Below are 23,029 nucleotides of genomic sequence, written 5' to 3'. Positions count from 1 at the left end.
TTGGTCCTTAATCTGAGCTTCGTTTCAATGTCCTCTTTCAAGAAGGTCCTTCCTAGATCGAGAATCAGGCCTAACTTTCACATTTACCTACACAGGCTTTTTGCAGTAGATTAAACAGTTTGCTGACCATTTTTGCTTCTTCATCTTTTTTGGCTCTCTTTAAAAACCTAGAAGTACTATCAGGTAATACTTGTCAAAAACTCATGTACCACTCTTCGGTATCTGATTGTGACTTTTTTACAAGCTTCTGTTTGTCAGATTGTGAGTAGCTAAAACCTAGCAACCACAGATAGTCTACACTTAGACTTGTGTTTGCATTGTGTCTGTGCTGACACCTCGGTATAAGTGTCTGTATGCCACAGAGCCCATCTATTGGTCATTAGGTGGCACCTTAACTTGAGGCACCAGAATTGATTATGCATTAGATAGTCCTGTTTGCTCTGGCCATTAAAAATTTATCTGACACTGATAAAGATAATCTCCCGTTGTGGACAATCTATCAGTTCCGATTGTAACAAAAATTGAGGGAGGTAATGATGAAAAAGATTACAAGACGATGACAAAAGTTTATGATTAATTCATTTTTTGGGTTGTTATCCCTCCCTTATTGAAACTGGTCGATTGGTTTCCACTCATTAGTCATTGATTAAATTTATTTCTGGTTGATTATGAAGTTTGCTTTGAACTCAATGATGTCAATGGCCATGGACTACATCATGAAAGGCGGGCCTTAAGCTCACAATAATTCTTTGAAACTTCCGAACATTGCAACAATACTTTTTAAGATCCCCAAATTAACCACAGTAGCTAGGTATGATAATGAGCGTACATTTAACTTACCGCAATCTCCTCTACTATTAACAATATGGATAGGTAGGAGAGTAAGGAGTGGGTAAGGAGTGTATAAGACTGGGGAGGTGACTCATCGCTAAAACGGTAACTAAATCATAGATCTTTAGAAGACAATGGGAGAGCAGGTGTGCTATTGTTGTGAGGGGAGAGGTAAGTGATGTGTGTAGTATACCCATGTAGTACAATGGCACTATGTGGTACTGTGAGCGAACATGTCAGGTCACATCACACAGCTATTTTAATCACTGGGCAAGGTATTAAAATAATAATAATAATTATATTCAGCTAACTGTGTGATATCTCATTTAATAAAGATTGAAATTTTGGGGCACATTCTGCAAAATTGCCACTGAATACTGTGCAGTGTACATGTATGTATGCTAAAAGAACTCTGCAAATAAGTCACAATCCAGGGGTGTTCCAGGGCCCAGGTGAAACTAAATTTCCCTTTAAATGATAAACTTTTCATTCACACAATACTCTACTGAACAAGATCTCTTACGTTATTCAGACAAACTTGTTGATTTTGTCCGACAATGTTCAGAATTTCTAGCAACGTAAGGCTGATACTTTCTACATTCAAAAGTCTACTTAAGACGGTAGACCCATCTTTTCACTTGTTCTTTTGTAAATTAATCTGCTTTCTCTGTAAAGCGCCTTGAGCAATGACTTTTGTTTACTGATTTGGCGCTATATAAGTCTCATTTATTATTATTATTATTATTATACTCAGTTGTGATGTGAACCTGCTGCATCAAGTTGTACGACTGCCTGTACATACAGTACTATGACAAGATTTTGACCTATCAGTTAACAGTGGTTTGTAACAGGTTTTGAGAGGAAATGAATCACAGCATAAAAAGACTAAACATCTGAAAACATCATTCTTTGGCTCGTTATTACGATGAAGATGAAATGTACTTCGACATTTGGAAATATGGATATTTGGTGACCCATGTCACTCGGCTAATTCTCTTCTGTAATAATCCATGTAGATTTCGTGGTTGATCTTCCAACCTTAGTGCAGCATGTTGAATAAAAATCGTCCAAAATAGTATTCGTTCAAAACTGTGTCGTGATCAACTATCTTCAAGTAACCGAAAGGCTCTGTGTTTACACAGAAATGCCACTTCACAAAAATTTCCCTTCTTACAGTAATAACACAGTAGTAGCGAGCATACCTCTTTGGGTAACTACAGTAGCTTCAATTTACTGTAAGAATATTTCTCTACCTACAAAGTTCTGCTAAATCAATTTATTATAGAATTATTGACCTTTGAAACTTCACATGTCTATAAGACAGCCACTTAGCTTTAGACCATCGCCCACCACCCCCTGGCCTTCAAGTTCTGTAGATTGTAAAGAATCTTGAATAATCTGAACTGAACCGTCCCTTCAAATCAAATATGAAAAACAAAATCCTCTTATGTAATTTAGCTGCATTATTATTTAAATCATCAATCCTTTTTTCCCCCAAAAATCAAGCAAATAATATTTAGAAGTACTTCCAGTATCTCAGCATAGATAGAAGGTGGACTATATATATAATATATATATAAGAACTTTATTCTGTATCTATCTCTATCAACAAAATGTAAATTCTGATTTTGTGTTATTTTTTTGGGGGGGGGGGGAGTTACATTCAAATAAAAGTTGATAATTTGAAAGCTGAACAAAAGTACTTAAATCAGAAAACTTCAATACTGCTTGAAACTTGACAGCAGCCAGTTCTCGAAAGAATAATTCTAACTAGGTTCTTCCTTACGTACATCAGATGTTATGAACATGGTCAAATTGATACAAATTTATTCATCAAGGCAATAAAAGCTTTTTTGATTGTCAAGAAGGCTCACACATAAGTTCATGAATTTAAGTACTTGTTCTTTGTGTCCAATTCTAGCCTTTTTTTTCCAGACTATTTTGCGGGTAGTAGGGATGTCATTTGGATCGCAAACATTTCCACAGGCTGTTTCTGTCCATCTTCTAAGAAATTAATAATTGGCATAAATAATACTTCCAAAACATGTGTCAAAAGCTCTTCCCACAAGTAGCTTCTTAGGCCTTTGCAAATGAAATGACACAAGAATTAACCTGCCCACTGTACTGTACCGTAGCACTGACTTCCGCTCATATCTTTCAAACATAAATATCCCTTCACATCAGTCACTGTCATAAGATCTTATATATTGTTGGGTCCATTAATTATATTTTTAAGTTTCTTTCCCCCCCTCCCCCCGATAGATAATTTGACTAGAGTGCATACATAGTTCATAAATATTCATATTGCTGGCAAATCTTGCTGGTGGTACATGTAAATCACGATTCAACAACTTTTTGCACACAGACAGAACAGGCAATCAGACACCTTTTGATGAACCTTGATTTTCACTTTCAGGACAACAGAAGGAAACTAAAATATATATACTACTTAGAGGATATAGAGCTACAAAGTGGCCTGTGAATATGTTAAGACCTGGGAGATGATAAAGTAGACCGGACAAACTTCTCTTGTCCGTTGGAAGTCTGTTTCTGAAGATTTGTAATCCACACAAAAGCCTTTTGCCTGCATTTCTTCAACTGGAGTCATGTGTCTCAAGTACAGACCCCCCTTTTGGGAATTTAAACTACCTTATCAGCTGAGTCACAACTCACAAGACTCTTGTTGATTTCTATAGTATTAAGACAGAAATCACACCAGAGATATGAGTAAAACACCTGTGACATCTTTCAACAGTAGGTACATGTGCATGGCTAGAAGGCACATAACAGAACGCATGCTTATAATTACGATCTCTGTTATAGACTAGAGTAACCAGTTATGATCGCAAGCAAAGTACATAATAGATAGCATCATAGCTCAACAGTCTGGTGGTGTATTAACTTTAATACAGAATCCTGCTGTATCATAAATCAATGAGCACAACCAAAGTTACCTGGTATTAGGTTGTTTTTTTTATGTTTAAACATTAGTGTCAAAACAACAGACTTACATTATCTCATAAAGATTTTGTTATGTTCAAACTATGCTTTACCAGCAAAATTAGCCTCAACCCATTTCAAATACATTATTTCTCTTCATCACAATACGTAAATCTAGGCCTCAAAAAGTACGACACTGTATAATGGATCAAGAAAAAGTCAATACATCCACTGAGTAGACATGATGTGGTATTAGGTTAATTGAATCAATGGTGGTACACAACAAATGTATGCACCTATAAGCTCTAAAAAAAATTAAAAAAAAAACTTTTAATAGAATCATATGAAAAACTTCAACCCACTTCACTGCCTGGGCCCGGGCACAAATGAATCTTGTTTCATAGACACTAGGATTGGTGATCTAGGTCTGGTTTGGGTCTGGGATCTGATCCTGATGTCGAGATCATGGCTGAAGTGTAAACGCAGTTCAGATCCGGATCTGGTCCTCCTATTTTGATGCTGGCAGAGACCAGAATCTGATCCGGATGTAGAGATCAATTTTGCAATGTAAACACTCCTGCATCAACAGTGATCCGATCATATCCGGTGACTTCATTTTACGTCACATGCATTCTGACCTTGATCACTGAACATACTGTATATGGTGTCTTGCCCTATCGCATTTAGAGGGGATAATATATGCCCTAATGCACAACCAGCCACTGCAAGCAGAACTAAGTAATTTAGCAGCATACAGTGGTATTGTGCCCTAACACTCACGGTGATGTACCAGCATGATAGGAAACTACAAATACGCATTATTGACTTGATCCATTACGTATACCCGATGCAACAAATGTTCATTGACCAAGCTAAACATATGAAATGCTTTATAATTAAATGGAATATTATCATGCTCAACGACCAACCACCACCATGTAGCATGTGAATTATGCTACGTATATTGCCAAACTACGGATCATACTGTGATATATACAATTGTGTACTCTGTGTGTATATATCTGGTACGTCGGTAAATCTCAAATGCAATGTAGTTCAGACTTGAAATAGTTCATGTCAAATTTTTATCCAACAATTTTTTATTGCACTCTTTCAATTTGTCATCGGGACAGAATACTGCTTGATATTTTATGGAGTAATTAAACCGTTATGTCCACTACTTCTAAGGACTATTTGAGTTACTACAACTTACTGGTCCCCCACATCCAGTTCACACATGTACATACCATCTGTACATAAAACTGGGACCACTCCACTAAAAGGTAGTGTATTGTGTACGTATACGCATATATATATAATGTACGTAGATGGGGCGTTTAACTGTCTATTGGTTTATTATGTTCCTCAACCCTTAATGAAGATCAACTCGGTATGAATTATGTTGACTTAAGCTGTTCAAGCAGATATAGGTTTGAACTCGGGAGGCAGGATAAATATGAACTAATTTCAAAGGGGAACAAATTCCATCAGTTCTGGACCCCCTTTGAGAAAAGACTTCTTTCCCTTTTGTTGAAACGATGTGTACTTTGTGCCAACATTATCTGATGTCTCCATAAAGCACTTAATAAACAAAAAAACTAAACACATAGAAACCAGACATCTACAAATGCCTCGACTTTGAAAACATTTACCCTATCTGATCAACATTTTGATTATCTATGATGGACTCCCCACGACATCTATCATTAGAATAAAGTTAGAACAATACCTCTTCAACGTGTATCATTTTATAGACTCGACATGTATCAAAGCTACTCTGACACAATGACTCTACTCAAAATCGCACTTACTGTTTAAGATGTGTTAGGGGGAGAGATTCAAATCGTATTAAAATCGAGATTCAAAATGTATTAAGTCAGAATAAGGGAATTTACTAATGAAACAAACAAATTAAAGAGATACAAATAAAAGTAATGTCTTAATACTGAAAAATATCATAACCAAATCAACTAAAAGCAGTGTCCTTTTCTCAATTTAAAAAAAAAAAAAAATTTGAAGAAATCTGTATCAATAGATCACATGACCAAGACCGTTATGAAAGCAAATGGTTGATTTTTTTCACTAATTTACTTTCAACCATATAACATTTACTCAAGAACTGTAGAAGGACTTTTCGTAAGGTTTAATGCAAGCAACTTTTAGTGTAGCATTTAAGACAGTACTTTTCAATGAACATAGCATTTTGCTTTGAACATACATGTAACATATCCATCAGATTTCTTGGAATTTTTTGGGACATCAAGTTACTTTAATCACCTCATTGCTAGGTATAATTGGCACAAATTGTGCAATAGGGAACAGGTAAAACAGGTAATGCATTGAAATCACAACACTGGATTCCCTCCAATGCAATTTTAAATAGTGTTCCTTATTGTGTGCACTTCCTTTTTTTAAGGAACATTTAGCTACAGGGGAAGTTCTTAACGGTTGTCCGATCCTCCAAGACGACCAAATTTTTTGTGGTTCAGATGACTGAATTTCTCTACAGAGTCGTCCCGACCGACAAGGGGTTTCACAAAACCTCGACTGGACCAACGTGACAGAGAATGGCAAATCTATTGTTACGTCTATCGGCCCTATTCTGAACAGACAACCTAATTTCAGGTACCAGTCGTCAAACGGAGGACTAGTATGACAGACTACAGGAGCATATCAGATGCATTTGCTAATAAAAGCTACTTAGTCTCGAGGCAACGGGGTGGTGTTACCTTTGTATATTTTCCAGGATTTCCTGACATACTAAAGGATCACAGGGTCAATAAGGTAATGATGATCTATATGTGACAATATATGTTCTACAACTGCACCAATTTGCAAGGTGGGAGAAATTTTTTGGGAGAAACAAAACCACCTGTCTTCAAACAATCAACTCAATCAGTTTGAATCAAAGTTGAATTTGTCATTGTAATGAATGGTGCACATCAGTTGAGGGGAAGAAACAGCTCACATTATCTACTTTAATAGTCCTTTATAAGGTCCTCAGGAAATCGGACAAGTTTGAAACGAAGGTCAAAATTTGGAAACATCACTAGTTTCCAAATCATCAAATCTAGTTTGGTTTCTTTCATTTTCAAGATCCTGTAAGCCATACGATATAATGGGACTAACTCTTTCCCCCTCTCTGATATTTGTAACCAAACCGAGGTTCCTGTTTCTACCCATTTCTTTGTTCAACATGCAGCATATGCCCCATTTTATGTATTACATACATATATGCATACAGTACTGTACATTTAATACAATGATGACTACTTAAACACACAAAGGGCTTTTTACACCCCTGTCTTTTTTTTCCCCCCTTTAAGGTTCCTTGACAAACATATAACTTGGTTCCCTCAATATTCCTCTCGGCTTTCAAACTCACGCTGTAGAGAATAGGAGGTGTACTTACAGCCCAATCTACTAAGTCACCAATCAGTTACCCCTGGAGCATAGTCCACCAACCAAATTGAATAGAAGTTTGAAGTTTCCATAGTAACGTGGCCGTACCATGGCAACCTATTGTGTTTAATACCTCATGTGATTCATGAAGTGTTTTCTCTACTGCCTTCGTGTACTGTTTGCTTTTCATAACAGGCTTTGATGGCATTAAAAAAATTATTTGATGGAAGCTGTACTTCCACTCCCGGTGGCAGGTGTACCACTACTAATAGGATCGCTTTGTATTACCACCTTAGTATACAAACCATTGCATACATGTATGTACTAAAGGGGCGTCCACAGCTGCTGAAACAGAAACAGACAAGCTATGCCCTTGCTTACCACTTATTCAAATGTTGTATATAGAATTCTTTTTATTCAATCTCTAAATTTAATCTGTGAATTTTCTCGCTCATAGAGTGATCTGTAGCTCTAGTTGATGCTGAGCAATTTATGCTGAGCATAAATTTCACTTGAGCTATCCCAGAAGTTGACCTAGGCCGCTTTTTGTAAGTTTGTGACAGAATTTTTAGATAGGATGGTCAAGAGATTGAGACATCTACGGTAATGGTGAAAGAGTTACAAGTGCTATAAAGTTTACTTTTATCAGACGGCAACTGCATTGAGGTATATCCTGTTCAGGCTGCAGATAATGTAAAAGGGTTAAAAATAATAGGGTAGGCAAAAAAAATATATAAAATGCACTTGGTTCTTCAAAATCTACCTGAGAAATGGAAAAAAACGGAAACATGATGAAAAACCTAGAATCCTCGGCACCGTTCCGAACGAATTACGTAGAAATAATCCCAGCGAAAAACGTACCATGCTGGACCTATGGGAGGTAGAATGAGAAGGGAGGGCATTGACCGGAGGGGCTGGTCATAGAGGCCGCACAGTGTCACAAGTGTACCAGTTCATTCTTGGCACGGTAGAACGAGGGTGCTTAGGTTGTGGGGAGACAGGTAAGCAAAGAGGGAAGTAAACTCCATCTTCAGGTATGTAGTTAAACTGGTTTGTATGATACCAGTACTAGACTGAAGAAAATTTTGATTCAAACTTTCAGAATCTTCAGGATACTTGATGCAGACCATTCAACTGTCCATTTGTTCTACTTGTATCATGCAGTCTTTTTTTTTTTGAGGATTCAAAGGAATTTATCTATTTTGCTATGATTCCAGCCAAAACATGGTGATGCCTAACACTGATATTTACCATTGATGAAAAAAAAACTAAGACAAGAACAGAAGAAAACTTGAAACGAAAACTGTTTATGGCATCAGTGCTGTGTGGCATCAGTACTGTATGTGTAGCATCGTCCATGGTGTTTTGATCCCAAACGACGAGCACACTGAGCAAAGTACAATATTTTCCTGCCGAGTTGTTATTTCCAACGAAGCAAACCCCATCAGTTGCAACATCATCTTCATCTGCATCGATGCTACGGACAAGTCTATTCACAATTATGCACAGCTGAGCCAAGTAAATCAAGTTGAACGTACATACCTACCGAAGCTACAGGCAATGCACCACCGTTTATTACCCAAGAGAGAGACCAAGATTTTTTAACTTGGCTTACGCTGAGAGAAACAAGGTACTCGAGAAAATGACTTTAAGGGTCTGATTAATTATAAACATGTCCTAGGTCACGATACCATTTGGCTTCTTAATTGGAAAGTACAACAAATTCTGACCATGAATTCTCTTACTCGTGGAAGCCAAACATGATGAAATCTCAAGAAAAAAGGGGTGTTCTTGAGGTAAAGCTCCATTAGAAATGGGTTGCACAGATTTTTAGCGACAAAAACACTACAGTGACGACATCTGAGTCACTGCAAAACAATGTGGTTGCATTTCATTACTAAAAATTACATGATTATCGTTCCGATCCTCGGCCAATTCACTGACCACTGACCACGGATTGCCAACATTTCACCATTTGAGGAAACTTCCATTTTATATCTTCCTTTCGCCCAGTTTTCAAAGAAAGAATTAACATAAATTTGAACAGCTTTACAGACATTGAAAAACAAATATCATAACAAATCAAAACAGTAACTAACTTTTTTTTTTTAAATTGGTTTTTATTCTGGCTAATATCTGGTGACCTAAGAACTTTGTTTCTTATTATTTCCTAGACTCCTGAAAGTTCCTTGTTTTTCTGGTTTTGAAACCCAAAGCACAGATCCTCTTAATCCTTTTTTCCCCTCGACCATTTTCTACGGTATATTCCTGTTTGTCTTTTCCTATATATGTCCTGAGCCACTTCATGGCTGGCGAATCACATGTACTTGTTATAGATACTGTATACAATGTACAAACCTCAACACACTACATAAAGGGAAGGGAAATGTTTTGCTATTATCCTTCCATTGCATGGATTTGTTCATCACTTGTTGTTGAGTCACTACAGCCAATGTACTTACTTGTAGAGGGAAACAAATTTCTCACACTTGGAATGAATTGATGGGAAGCAATTGGATGTTGTGAATTCTTCTGCTTTACTCGAACAATTAGTCAGACTATATGAATATCTGTTCTTAAAATGTCCTAATTTTAATACAAACTGATCAACAGCATTTTATGTCGGTACTATATTCAGTATTTTTGCACTATACTTTACAGCACACTGAATTGGGCTTGAGCCATCGGGCGCCATGCATGAGCAGTAAAACTTTGATCGCAGAACTGCCCCAACTTTTATGCTACTGTATCCTCCCTTTCCTCCTGACTGGTTCCTTAAATAAGGGCTGGCTGGTTTGTGCTTTAAGTTCTTAAATTACAACTTCCAGACATAACAGTGTTCCAAACAACAGCAGAAACATAGTGATTTTTGCAACGTTTGCTCAACTTTAAGGTGTATTTGCTAGCTTTTCGTCAACCGTCCCCCCAACCTTAGATTTCTACTCGCTTCCTCCGACTTTCTCACCCTGTGTCCACCTCCGCAGGTAATTTCCGTTACGGAATACCTCGGTGCCAAATATGCCCCCATATTACCCCGGAAACTGTGGTTTAAAATTCCCAGTGTTGACTATGGTCTAAGACCTCCTTCCCTCTCTTGTCATTTCTAGCAATGTAATTTACGAATATTCTACTGTGTTCTTTGTAAAGAGACCACCAGGTGCTTTCAACAGTGATAAATATGTAGTTCTCACAAGGTTGGACCAATCTTTGCCTACAGAAGATACAAAGCCTCTAAAGGCATGAAGCACCTTAGCTGTCGAGGGAAGTACTTTAACACTTACCTGTCCTCTGAGTTTATCCACCTTTTGGAAGCATTTATTGAGGGACAAGTTGTGCCGGACAGAATTCTTCCATCCTGCGGGAGCGGTGCGATAGTAAGGGAAGTGTTCCTCGATCCAGTGGTAGATATCCTTGACTGGAAGACGTTGATGAAGAGAATCCTCGATGGCCATGAATATTAAGCAACTAAAAGAAAATGGTGGTTTGCTGTTCATTTGTCTCTTAGGATCCATAGTGTCATGGTAATAGTAACCATGGGGATCCGCATAGTTCTCCTTACAGTTCTCCTCATCGTCGTCCTCTCCGTCGAGGTAGATGTCCTTTAACAGATCGGAATTTTGCAGCCAGCTGAGAGGTTTGAGTTCGTCGTCGTCCTTCTCGATGCAGATGGAACCGAAGCAGCTATTGTTGAGATCCATCTTGACTTGTTCTAGTGCTAGAGATAAACTCATACTAGGGAAGCTCTGGGATAGTTTGCTGAGTAAAGAGTCTTGGCTAAGAGGCATGATGGCTGGTTACCACCTGAAAGAAAGCAACATAAAAAAAGAATAAAAGGGATAGTAAAGGAAGCTGGTTACAAGTCAACTTTAATGAACCTGGATTTCCCATTCCAGGATAAAAAGGCCTTCTTAAAAAACGCCTCCCTTCACTGACTCACCTTGTTATCAGCGCCATATTGGAACCGATGTTGACTGTGGGCACTGCAACGCTTGAATCACGTTTCCTGTACAACAACAACTTTTTGGTTGCATGCTATGGCCTGATGCCTCTGAATTGGGGAAGTTTCTTTTGACACAATGAAAGGCCAATCACAGTCCGAACCAAAAACAGCCTGAATGAGCAGTGTGTGGAAGTTTAATCTTTGCCGAAGGCTCTCTGGTACCAAGGCGTTACATATTCTCCATTTTGTGCCAGAGAACAAAAGGGTTAAAGGCCCACTTCTGTCAAGGCTATTATTCTATTATCTTTTGAAAAAGTGGAAATCATAAACAATACTTAAAACTACTTATAGGTTATTTACAGAATTAACAGGCAGTCATCGAATTACACACCCACTTTCATTGTGTTTTTTTTCTATTTTTGTGTCAACAGAAAGCTGGGCAAAAAATGTTTAGTCTTACATTGTATGAATGGTAATTCTGTAAAATTTTATGAAAATCCAATGCATGAAAATGTGTTGTCTGCAAGTACTTTCAATATCCTTGGTACATACAGCTCCAGATATGAAAGGCTTAACAAACCATCCGTCCTTTCAAGAAGGACCACATATCGATTTGTTTTTTAAAAAACGAGCGTATTTCTTGGAAAATAATTTCTCAAAAGTATCACTCAATTCAATTGTTAACAAAAAGAAAATACCAGTCATCCTCCAGGCATAGGGTTTCTGAACAATGCACAGGAGAAATGGTATTTAACCGACAAAATGTTTAAAAATAGGGCTATGAAATATTGAAAGGATTTCAGAAACCAAATCAAAAGGAAACATGCTGTGTGAAACTTCTGGCAGTATTCACTGCCTGATATTTCTATGAAGAAAAACTTAAAAAAAGAGAGCATATGCAATGTACTTTGTGCAAACTTTGATAGCAGGTCTAAGGAAGAGATTCCAGCAAGACTGTAGCATAATGTAACATTTTCTCTACTAGTTGAAAACATAAGTAAAATTACATCATAACGAAGTATGAGCCTTAAAATATTTAATTCATCACCGTCAAAACTCGAATCAACACAGACATTGTCTTATCCGTTCATTTATTTTCAATAATCAATAAAAGCCAAACGGAACCTGTGTGTTGTTTTATATCAATTTGAGCGTCCTCAAATCAATCCATTTCTTTCATCTTCTTTTGCGAAGAGAGAGAACCAGTTCATGGTTCCAATCGATTTCTGTTAAACATTTTGTAAAACTTTTAAGTGGGTTAGACCATTATTTCACAAACGGCACCTGAGAGCTGTCATTTTCCAGCAAATTCCAAAGCAGTTGAGCGTCAATTAAATCGTGCAGATACAAGATAGTCTGAGGTTGCTTGCAAATGCTTTTTCCAACTATTAGATTACAATTCTTTGGTGTTGCGATGCACCATTTTCACAAGCATGCAGACGAGAAACTGTGTTTGTTTGGGGGTTTTTTTGGTGGAGGGGGGGGAGGGGGTGAGTGGGGTAGGGGATTTTTGTTCTCTCTTGCTACTTTATACAATGCAAATTTTTGGCAGACAGACTGTACTGCAAACTAGCTATGTTTCATCTCTTCATAAATAGTTGTATTGTTCTGGGAAATATGAATAAACACTTGAGAGCAAAATACACAGTCCGAACCAATTTATACGACTAAACAAAAAATTAAACTACAGTAGTATGTCACTTGATGCAAATAAGAGTGTAATTATAAAACTTACTGGTTTATATATTTACGAGTGACCCACTTACCTGTCTCCCCACAACCTAAGCACCTCATTCTACTGTGCCTAGTATGCCCTGGTAATCTTTTAACACTGTGCACCCTTACTGACCCCAAGTGAACTCCTTCATATTCTACCATTCCAAAGTGTAAGGTAATTTGTTATATCAGTATTATCCCATACAGTACATATATGCTAAAATGACCACAAATGGTCAGCTAAAGTCACAACGGAAAGTTGTTACACCATATTTTTCAATTCATCTGACTACTATGCACTCATGAGACACTCAATTATTTAATGATTCTAATTAAATTCTCTTCGTACAAGGGAAAAAGTACAAACGATTTCAAACGCTTAAAATAAACAGTTTCGGTACTATCCGTAGGTTGTAGTGCAATTCTCAGCATGCTAGAAGTTGAGAGAGAATGTTGATGACTTTTAAATTTGTAGAAGGAAGTGTCACACAGAGAGACATGCACACAACTACCATGCCCACCCATATCACAAAATGGATACATAACACTGTCCGTCAATGGTCACACAATGCGAGATTCCACCATCAAGTATTATTGAGGAAGCGTTGTTCTGTTAAAGTATGTAATGTACCGTACAGAAGCTGCACACACACACATGCACACAGATCATCTATAGAACCAGCAACATCTTTTTAACTCGTGGAGTTGTTCTCGAAAGCTATATGGCAGCATTAGCGAACATCTCTTATGTACAGTACATGGTAACTCCATATAGCTAATTTATAGTGATGTTATGTGAAAGTGCATTTGACAGTATTTCAACCTATCACATAGGGGAAATGATTTCCTCAAGAGTGTGCATTGGTGATTTCTTAATGCAGTTTAATCATTGGTGATTTCTTAATGCAGTTTAATCTGTATGCTTTCACTACTACATCAGGGCCGCCATATCTTTGCTAGTTATAAGCACCTACAGTATTTCAGTTTCTTTGCTTCAATGCTTCTATTATTGCTATTACTGCTATTACAATGTTACCATGGTGACAACTGACAATTGCCAGATTGGCAAAATTCAAACAAAGCCTGAAAAGTTTCAGAGGTGCTGAAATATTTTTACATGGCAAGACAATAGCCCTAATGGCAGAAACCCAACCAGATGGTACAGTACTTTGCCACATCCACTATGTCGCCATGGTAATAGGAATGCTAGTTGTCATGGTGATGAATAATAGGCTGTTCAAACCTGTGAAAAAAAGTTAAGGGTAGGAGATGCATTGCAATATAAAAGCTATACATAGCAATACATGCAAAGGATTTTGCTGTTGTGATATTGAAAGCGATCTTGGCTTTTAACCAACACTGATACATGTGTGCAGGACATGAACCGACTGGTTTTTTTTTTTTTATATCTTTTTTTTTATAAATCTTTTTTTTTATAAATCTTTTTTTTACTCTAAATGTATAGTAGTACAGTATGAGTGAATATAAAAACAGCTTTGCAATGTAAGATTCGTGTACTACATAAGATATGTGTACTACATATGGCAGGAGTTCAATGACAGCATACTCAGGTAACTGATAACTGTTCACATCGTAATCAATATTGACAAAATACTACAATGTGTATTAAAACGAGGTGCTCAAAAGATGTTCATAAAAGTTCTGAGAAACCCGCTTATTGGACAATGAAAGAGTAAAAAGAGACAAGAACCGCAGAGATCTGGCCTGGGATTTCATATGGAATAAGAAAACAATCCAGCACAAAGAGAGAGATATTATCTAGCTGGTAATGTATTAACCGTTAGCAAAGTGCATGATCTACAGTACCTAATATCCTGTCGACGACAACGTTTTAGTTCAAAACTATTCCAGATGTTGTGAATCTCTGCAGTTATGGTTTGCAAATTTAGAGCAATAATTTGCACTGAAACCGAAAGGACATTACCTGTAACCGGAGCGCTTGCCAAAAGGTTCACCGAAAGTTTCAAATACAATAAGGTACACACACAGATGGCTATTATTAATGAGTTATTTATAGAAAGTACCTGAACGGTAGGGGCTATCGTGAAGTGCACAATGTTTATATGGGAATAAAATAGTCTTCCTTGTTTTGTTTTTTTCTTCTTTTTTTAAAGTGAAAAGAGCAAAGTCTACTGTAGCTATTATAAGACAGGAAATTTGTAGGTGGAATTTAGTTAGTTGTTGCACGGCAACGGCTTCCTGTATGACCGTGTGGAAAGAACTGGGTTATACTCAGCAACCAATTACAAGGTATTAAATGTGTGTCTAATACTGTATATGATATATGTACAACAAAACTGCACATTTTAGCTAACTCAGCCGATATGAAACCATCTTTCAAAAACATGTTTATCAGAGAAATAATGCAAGAAATCGGATATTATTGCTTAGTGGAATCCAAATTGGCACATTTTTTGCATGGACACTAATAGTGAGAACACTTAAATCTCATTTGTTTGCACACATAACGTATGCAAAATTAAGATGCATCACAAACATTGTACCAAAAGTTCTTAGTGTTTTGAATAGTCAATGCTATTAAACAGGGATCACAAGCCTCAAAACTTGCTATGCAAACTTTAACAAAAACATTATTCCTTGAAATTCAAGGGTCTATAAAAGTGAAGCAAACTACTTGAAAAACACCATCAATATACTGTACGTGGTTCCACATTCCAGTACATACCTACATACATACTATATGCCCAGTCTGTGTCACTTACTGTTTTAATAGGGACATGTTCACATTGTGTGTACACAAGGCTTGTCAATATAAAAAACATAACATAGTGACTGTAGCTTAACAACCAGAGCTATGAAAATCATGAGAAATTAAAATAATTGTAAACTATCACAAAGTGAAAGCAGAACATGAATAGTGAATACCATAGCAATCTGGAAGTCACTAAAATAATATATTAATTATAGTTAATGATATCATAGCCCTATACCATCAATATTAAACATTAAGAAATGCTCAGCTTTCATAGTGACCACATCCTGATATTACACTTCGACATACCATAAATAGGCCTACCTAATGCATCTATATAGACCACCAACGTTATCAGATGACAAATTAATCACACAAAATACTGCACAATCACTACATGAATATGCTGGATTGGAATGTGTACTGGAGTGAATACTGTTTTATAACTTATTTTTCCCCAAGTCCTATGACATTTCTTCCACAAAATATTTTCTTATCATTAGCAGAGAAGGACCACCGCCAAGTTATTTCAGTAAGGTGGAAGAGGACTTCAGTTGATTGTGATATTTGGGGAGAGTGCTATTTTTACACATTTTGTTTTACTTTACATCGTGATTTGAAACAAAATTTTGATTAGTCCTTGAGCTAATGACATTCATTATTATGGGGATTTTAGTATCCAAGTAGCATCAATAAGATTGATCAAAATCAACTCAAAAGGGATGCTTACATATATACAGCTTATATATAGTATCTTGACTCAGAGGGTTTGCTCCTTGCCATATTCCCCATCCTGTTAAAATTTTCTTTCATATTAATCAAGAAAACTGTCTAGCACTTCAATCAGTGTACAATTCAAGCTTACAAACGATTATGTCAAAAGTAAGTTAGGGCGAGCAACAAAGATGCCGGAATCAAATGGAATCATAAAAAATTCACTTACAGTACCAGCTAGTCTCTGACTGAGCAAATAGCTTATATGTAGTCTCTCTTACAAAGCCCATGTAGTCTTTCTTACTAAGCCCAGTTGGCAAATATATATCAAGATCCCATATTTCTGGTGCAAACTTACTGATACCAAATGCGACATTCGTTTTGTTGACGACCCAAGATGCACACATGCCACGTACCACACTCATTTATGACCCAAGATGCACACACCACATACCACATTCATTCATGACCCAAGATGCACACACACCACGTACCACTCTCATTCATGACCCAAGTTGCACACACATCACATACCATACTCATTCATGACACCACATACTCCTATAGCCCTTCATAAAGGAATTGTGCACACGATTAGCCAAAACTGACAAGATAGAGCTACGAAAAGAGCAGAGTTTATGGAACCATATAAATGTGTAACACAAACATGTACAAAATATAATCTTCCATACCTTTACTGAAATCGATTCTATCATTAATCACCGATGCATAAAAATCTCATCGACCGGAACGATGCATTTTCCTCCTCTTCCTCACTCACACTGGCCAATCAGGCAGTGCCTTCAATAAAATTACCTTTCTGCAAGCAGTTGATAATCACTTTACGGTCTTACTCTAATTTCTTGACTCTAATTTCTTGACTCTAATTTCTCCACAAACAATGGCATTCCTAGGATACGTTTCCTCCGGTCTCCTCAAATAGCAACCAATTATTTTGTTGTCCTCTTATCAGATCTGGGAGATTCAGTGTGTGATGATTGTGGTTACTACTAATTTGTCAACACCTGTGAGTTTGAATTAAGATCCCATCTCACGCCATCGACACACAAAGTTTCTTCGTTGAGTGACGTATTAATTAGCCAGTAAACACTGGTCTACAAATTGGCTTCGAAAGAACAATTCTGGGGCAGGAAGAGTCTCCCTGCTGAATCAGTGGAATTTTAAGCCTCTACATATAAAGTTGTGTTCCATCTCAGGAATAACCGGGCCAGTTTACATGGAAGTTTCTTCATCCATTGTACGAATGGGGAAAGGAGGGGGCTGAGAGGAGAAAGACCAGCAATTTACCTTTCCTTTAAAATCAATGAAACAAAGGGACTTGTTGTTGACTTCCCCATAATTAGCAATAGGTACAGGGACACCCTCTCACTGTCCCTCCCCAGCCTTCTACTGGTAGCTACTGGTATCACTCTTACTAAGGCTTGGAGGGAATGCCTTCACCTTACAGGATGCCACATAAAGACTTCTGGCCAGGTGGTCTAGGCAGGTACAGTACTTTTTACAAAATTGCTGGTCATAAGAATACAACTTTAAAGAGGATTATTTGGAGAATTTAATCCTCAGCAAGCTGGTCATGTTTGCAATGTCTTCCAAAACATACAGACATTTGTGTAGTACAATGCAATTTTATTTACTAAATTTCACAAATGATGTTTAAATTCAAGTCTCAAGAAGATGTCTGCTACTTTTAAACAAACACCAAAAATCAGCCTAGGTTGCCTTACTATGAAAGTACATGTACTTAGCCTAAAATTAGGCTTCTCTATTTTTCAAAGTAGATATATCTATCCTAACCTTAGCCTAACCATTACATAAATCTCAGAGTGGATATTCCTTACCTAAACTTACCCTAAACTTACTTAAATTTGAAAGTGGACATACATATATATAGCCAGACTTAACCTAAGCTTACCTAACTGCAGAGGCTGATGAATCTAGCCTTAAAGCAGCCTTCTTTGCATATGAAGATTGGAAGTAAAAGGCTTACTGCAACTTACCAACTAAATGCTACTTTGTTTGGAGACATAAGAAAATAGAATAGATAGGATTTGGTACAGAACAACATCAGTACTAGTTACATCAATTTTTTTTTATCTTAGTGGGGACAGGAATAGTTATCATAATTTTGCAAATGCCTGCTCAGACAGCTGTCAAAAACCCTTCCAAATCTATTACTTGTTCTTTTAGCTTCTTTCACTCCATGGTCAGTTATTTTGCAAACAAGAAAAGGTATTGAAGTCTTTTGTCAAGATGCTGACAGTGAGAAAAGGAGGAAAAAAAAAAGTTCCAACTTTCATTGACCACAATCCATATTTGCTTTGAGATAGCAGCAGGTCAGGTTAAGAAAATAACAAATACAATGCATGTTTGTCTTGTCCTAAATTAAATACAATAAAATACAGCCTACTTGTGAGAAAAAAATCTACATGAAAGAGTGTCCAAACAAACAAAAAACAACTACTGATAATTAAAACTTTAATGGTTCACACTTGAAAGAATATTAGCTGAAAATATTTTTATCATCTGTATCAACTGGAATTTCAAACTGGGTGCTTATATAAAGGTCTACAATATGAAAGAAAAAGAAGCATTGTTTGATGGTTCCCATTAGCTTCAGTGAAACCTTGTGAAAAATTTTGATTAACATACAAATAAATATCCCAACACAGTTACAAAACCTTTTAATAATCCCATTTTCCAAGTTCTGTAACAAGTTTTAGCATATATCCAACTGTTTTCATGTCACTATATTGTCCCTTTAATGCAAAAATTGACTCTAACAATTGTGAACTTCAGTAACATTCTGTCCTCACAGAGAAAAAAGTCAAGGCAAAATGCATATATAGTCAACGTTACTGATCTAAATCGAAAATTATGGAGAAATCCAAATGAGAAATCGCTCCATATAGACTACAGACGCTACCGCAGAACTTAGAGGAGAAAAAAACAAAACAAATCTCAACCTACCAATGATGAAAAGTGCTTCATATTTGTCCCTGTATTTGTGTACAATTTATTCCAAAATAATTGTCCAGCGCCACAACAGCATACGACCATCGAGAACTACCATGAAAACTGCACTGAGTGCTCGACACATCACAAACAACCCGTGCAGTAGTATATAATATATAGTTGTATACCTCGTCAATCCATCCATTGAACAAGATCAATGCAGGTACTGCATATCTACACTGCACAGGCTGTTTCCCTATCACTGTTAAACGGGGACCCTCACCAGGAAGTACTCAATTGTGACATCAAACAAAAGGAGGGAAAAAAAATATAATCCTGCCTTCTCTTTTATAAAGGGACATGTAAGATAACAAAAAACCCAAAAAAAATGCAGTAGATTCGATCGAAAATAGAAAAAAACAGGGCTGTGAGGAAATGACTTTTAGGTATCCTATCTAATCTCATGCTGCATTTTAATGTTCAAATTAATTTGATTGGACGTTATCGTATCTTCTAACACGCTGTTCATCACCATGGCAACAATTTAAATCACTTCACTCAGGAAGTACACTTTGACTGAGTGCCTGTGTTAGCTTCATTTTCACACATGTATGTGAATTTTTTTCATATACAGACGACGGCACACTGCATGTCTTACTAGCGGGGCTTACACATATATCCTATTAAAATTACACATCAAGCGAGAAAAAAACAAAAAATCCCAAATGACCAGTGCGCCATTTTTGTCATCCAGCTTAACAGAAAACTCACACAACCGTGTTGGATTTCCGATGTATTTGTAGTAACCCAAGATTTTTTCCCCAAATCTGATTTCCTTTGATTTGCAAAAATAGGAAGTTTGAACTGCATTCATAATCTATTTATCGACTGGGTCTTGGCAAACACTGCACAATGTAAACATGCAACATAATTACAGTACTTACTATGTTGAAACACAAAAATGACATCACATCAACTCACCGATCGGAGTATTCAATATTCGCATACAATCACTGGAATGCTTGGGTCCAAAATTCTTCAGGAGGGAAAGTTCTATACCTTGATACTTCTTCGATTTTCACATTTTTCTTGGCACTTTAAATTTAGGCAATAGCTTTAATGTAATTTGGGACTATTAAAGTCATATACCTGTATAGCTGCATTTTGACTGAAATGTTTATAAATGGAAATGCATAATGAAAAATTTCTGTTAAATTTTTCGAACACAAAATTATCAACTACATGCAAATTTATGAAACGCTAAGGTCACAATGGTGCAAACCTACAACGCGATGCAAATGGTTCGCCATAGAAAACAATTTAAAAAAAAAATCAACTCTCTCTATATGCTCAGTCCACTTTACACAGTACTGTCCAGTTAGCATTGTATACATACTGAAGTATTCTATAGAACTCAGTTTGAACTTGCTTTTGGGAAAACTTACTTTATATAAATGACCACACTACCTAGCAACATTAAAAGCATAAACTCAGAGGTGTCACCTCAAGTCCTACCAAATTCCCCAATGCAATTACCTGTCAATTGTTTTTCCTTTTAATAGCAAAATTCTTGTTTTCAATGTCTGAAGCCATGGACACTGTGTTTTGCCATATATATGTATCATAGATATATTTTACAGGTAATACTTAAAATCAATCTCACATGTCCAGTATGGCCGATCCTGACACTGTTGACACATTGAGACAGATTTATATATTTATGGGCACTGTACAGAGGGGGTTTCTGTTTTTTTTTTTACAGAAATAAATTGAAGCCTTGTAACAACGTGAGGGAATTCAGTTGTCCCGTTTCGAATATTCTTCGAATAAGTTTGTTTGATGATATGGCCAGTGACAGTGTATCCATTGAAGCTGATAGTTGGAAAGAATAGGCACCCATCCTTACAAAATTAGCAAATTTTTGAAAAAAAACATGGGGTAAAAAATCAGAAAGGCATTTTCCTCCTTATCAGTGCTCACTACATGTGAAGACAACTTGGGTGAGAACTTGCTGCAAACAGGTACACATCAACTATGTCAAATATCATGGTAAAAAACTACCTGGATTTGCCTTAGTATAAACAAAATTCTCAAAAAATGGGATAAAGGTAATATAAAATATGAGTTCATACTAATACCAGAGAGATGAAGTTGGAGGTGAGCCAAAAGTAGGTCACAGTGGAGAGGCGGGCATCTTTTATAAATGTTACCAGTAAGGTTATATTCAATGAACATGTAAGTGGAAAGTGCATGTTTGGATTGGAGATATGAGAGGTAATATCTGAAGGTGATGACTGGTGAGGAGAGAGCTTCTTCATTGCCGTTGTTCGAAATCATCCAACGCATTCTGCAAGATTTTGCACAGCACAGGAGGAGACACCCCACCAGCGTTGTAAATCATTCCCAAATTTGGGGAACAGACCTGAGCCTATTCAAGAACTCTCTAATTTCCAAAAGAGTCTTACAATGTTAACTGCTATATACAAACCTTCTCCTCTGTTTTCTTTCTTTTTTTTTTCTTTTTTAGCAAAATTGTACATAGCTACTTTTCCTGCACAAAATTTACAGTAAAGGAATATTCAGTTCTCCAAACATTTTGATGGCAATTATATTAAATCAGAATTTTACAAATGATATTTGCTTTCTGAGCCCTTATTGTTTGCATTGCCCTAAAATTTAATTAATCCCAACAGTATTGCCACAGAAAAAAAAATGATTTTTGAAGTTTTCTTTATTGTGTTAATGGTTTTTCAGAGACAAAACAAGAACAACATACACTGTAGCAGTAGTTAAAAGGAATATATGTGTAACATAGAAAATGTACATGCATATGCCCAACCTTCCATTAAATCGAGAATCCAGTCACAGAGCTCTGCTGGCTAAAGAGGGGAACCTGAATATATTAGCAAATTATATATCTCTTTAAGCAGTCATTAGACATTATCTACAATACATACAAACACTGACTTATATCAATCCATCCGACCAAAATGAGTACTAGTCCTTGACAAGGCTAGAAGGTTTGATGGTATTCTTTCTATCAATCTATCAATTTATCAATTAATCAATCAAGGCATTAATTAAGCACCTAATATCCAAAGTGGTGTCAAAGAGTGAGGTAAAATGTTATTGAGAGGAGATGAGCCTTCAGTCTTTGTCTTTACTCTTCTTTCAATATATTATCCTATAAAGTGCAAGCTCACTGACTTTCTAAAAAATAAATAAAACCAAAAGTACTGTGACATGATCATGTACTTGGGGTCAGTTTTACCAGATTTGTATAAGTTATCCCACAGTTCACCACTGGCCATTATCAAGCACACAACAGTGTGATGTGTACTGTAGGTGATTCAAGGCTCGTCCAACCCCCTTCACCGAACAACCAATCCTATTTGCACAGTCACCAAATGTTTCATATTAAGAACCTAATTGCAATCTGCTCTGACATTTAATGTATCATTATATATAAAACAAGTTTCTTTGCATTCATGCCTCGATCTGAGTTATGAAATTAGGACTGATTTTCAGCTCAGTACCTCATGCCAGGGTAGAGCATCTGGGGCACTGGCCTTGACCTAATATGATGGAGGTTCTGTGCTTCATGCTAGTCCCATGCAGTGTGTACAGTATCTACACAATGGCTACATCCTACACACACAGAGCCTGTGTAGGACAGCAACTCTTTGCAGTATATACTGTAACTTGTACATATGTAATGGAATATTAGTGACTAATTTTAATGCATAATTAATTACTCTAACAAATGCTACCATGGCAAC

At 36.7% G+C, this 23,029-nt stretch overlaps 1 protein-coding gene across 6 annotated transcripts in view; it reads right to left on the bottom strand.

Moving 5' to 3' along the window:
* Positions 1-23,029, bottom strand: part of LOC139970813 (uncharacterized) — a 63,441-nt gene that overhangs the window by 21,314 nt on the left and 19,098 nt on the right. For 3 of the 6 annotated variants that reach the window (XM_071976827.1, XM_071976828.1, XM_071976829.1), the window contains exon 2: positions 10,455-10,974. In XM_071976827.1, coding sequence (XP_071832928.1) covers positions 10,455-10,958 — 504 coding nt within the window. In that variant the 5' untranslated portion in view covers positions 10,959-10,974. Of the gene's footprint in view, positions 1-10,454; positions 10,975-11,110; positions 12,560-19,265; positions 19,712-23,029 lie in introns of those variants that run through there. The other 3 variants (XM_071976830.1, XM_071976824.1, XM_071976825.1) reach the window with 3 other exon arrangements.

The sequence above is a fragment of the Apostichopus japonicus genome, chromosome 8 (genome assembly GCF_037975245.1).
Source record: "Apostichopus japonicus isolate 1M-3 chromosome 8, ASM3797524v1, whole genome shotgun sequence".
NCBI classification, from domain to species: Eukaryota; Metazoa; Echinodermata; class Holothuroidea; order Aspidochirotida; family Stichopodidae; genus Apostichopus; species Apostichopus japonicus.
The sequence above is the reverse complement of the archived record's forward strand: the minus strand, read 5'-3'. Positions and strand labels throughout refer to the sequence as shown.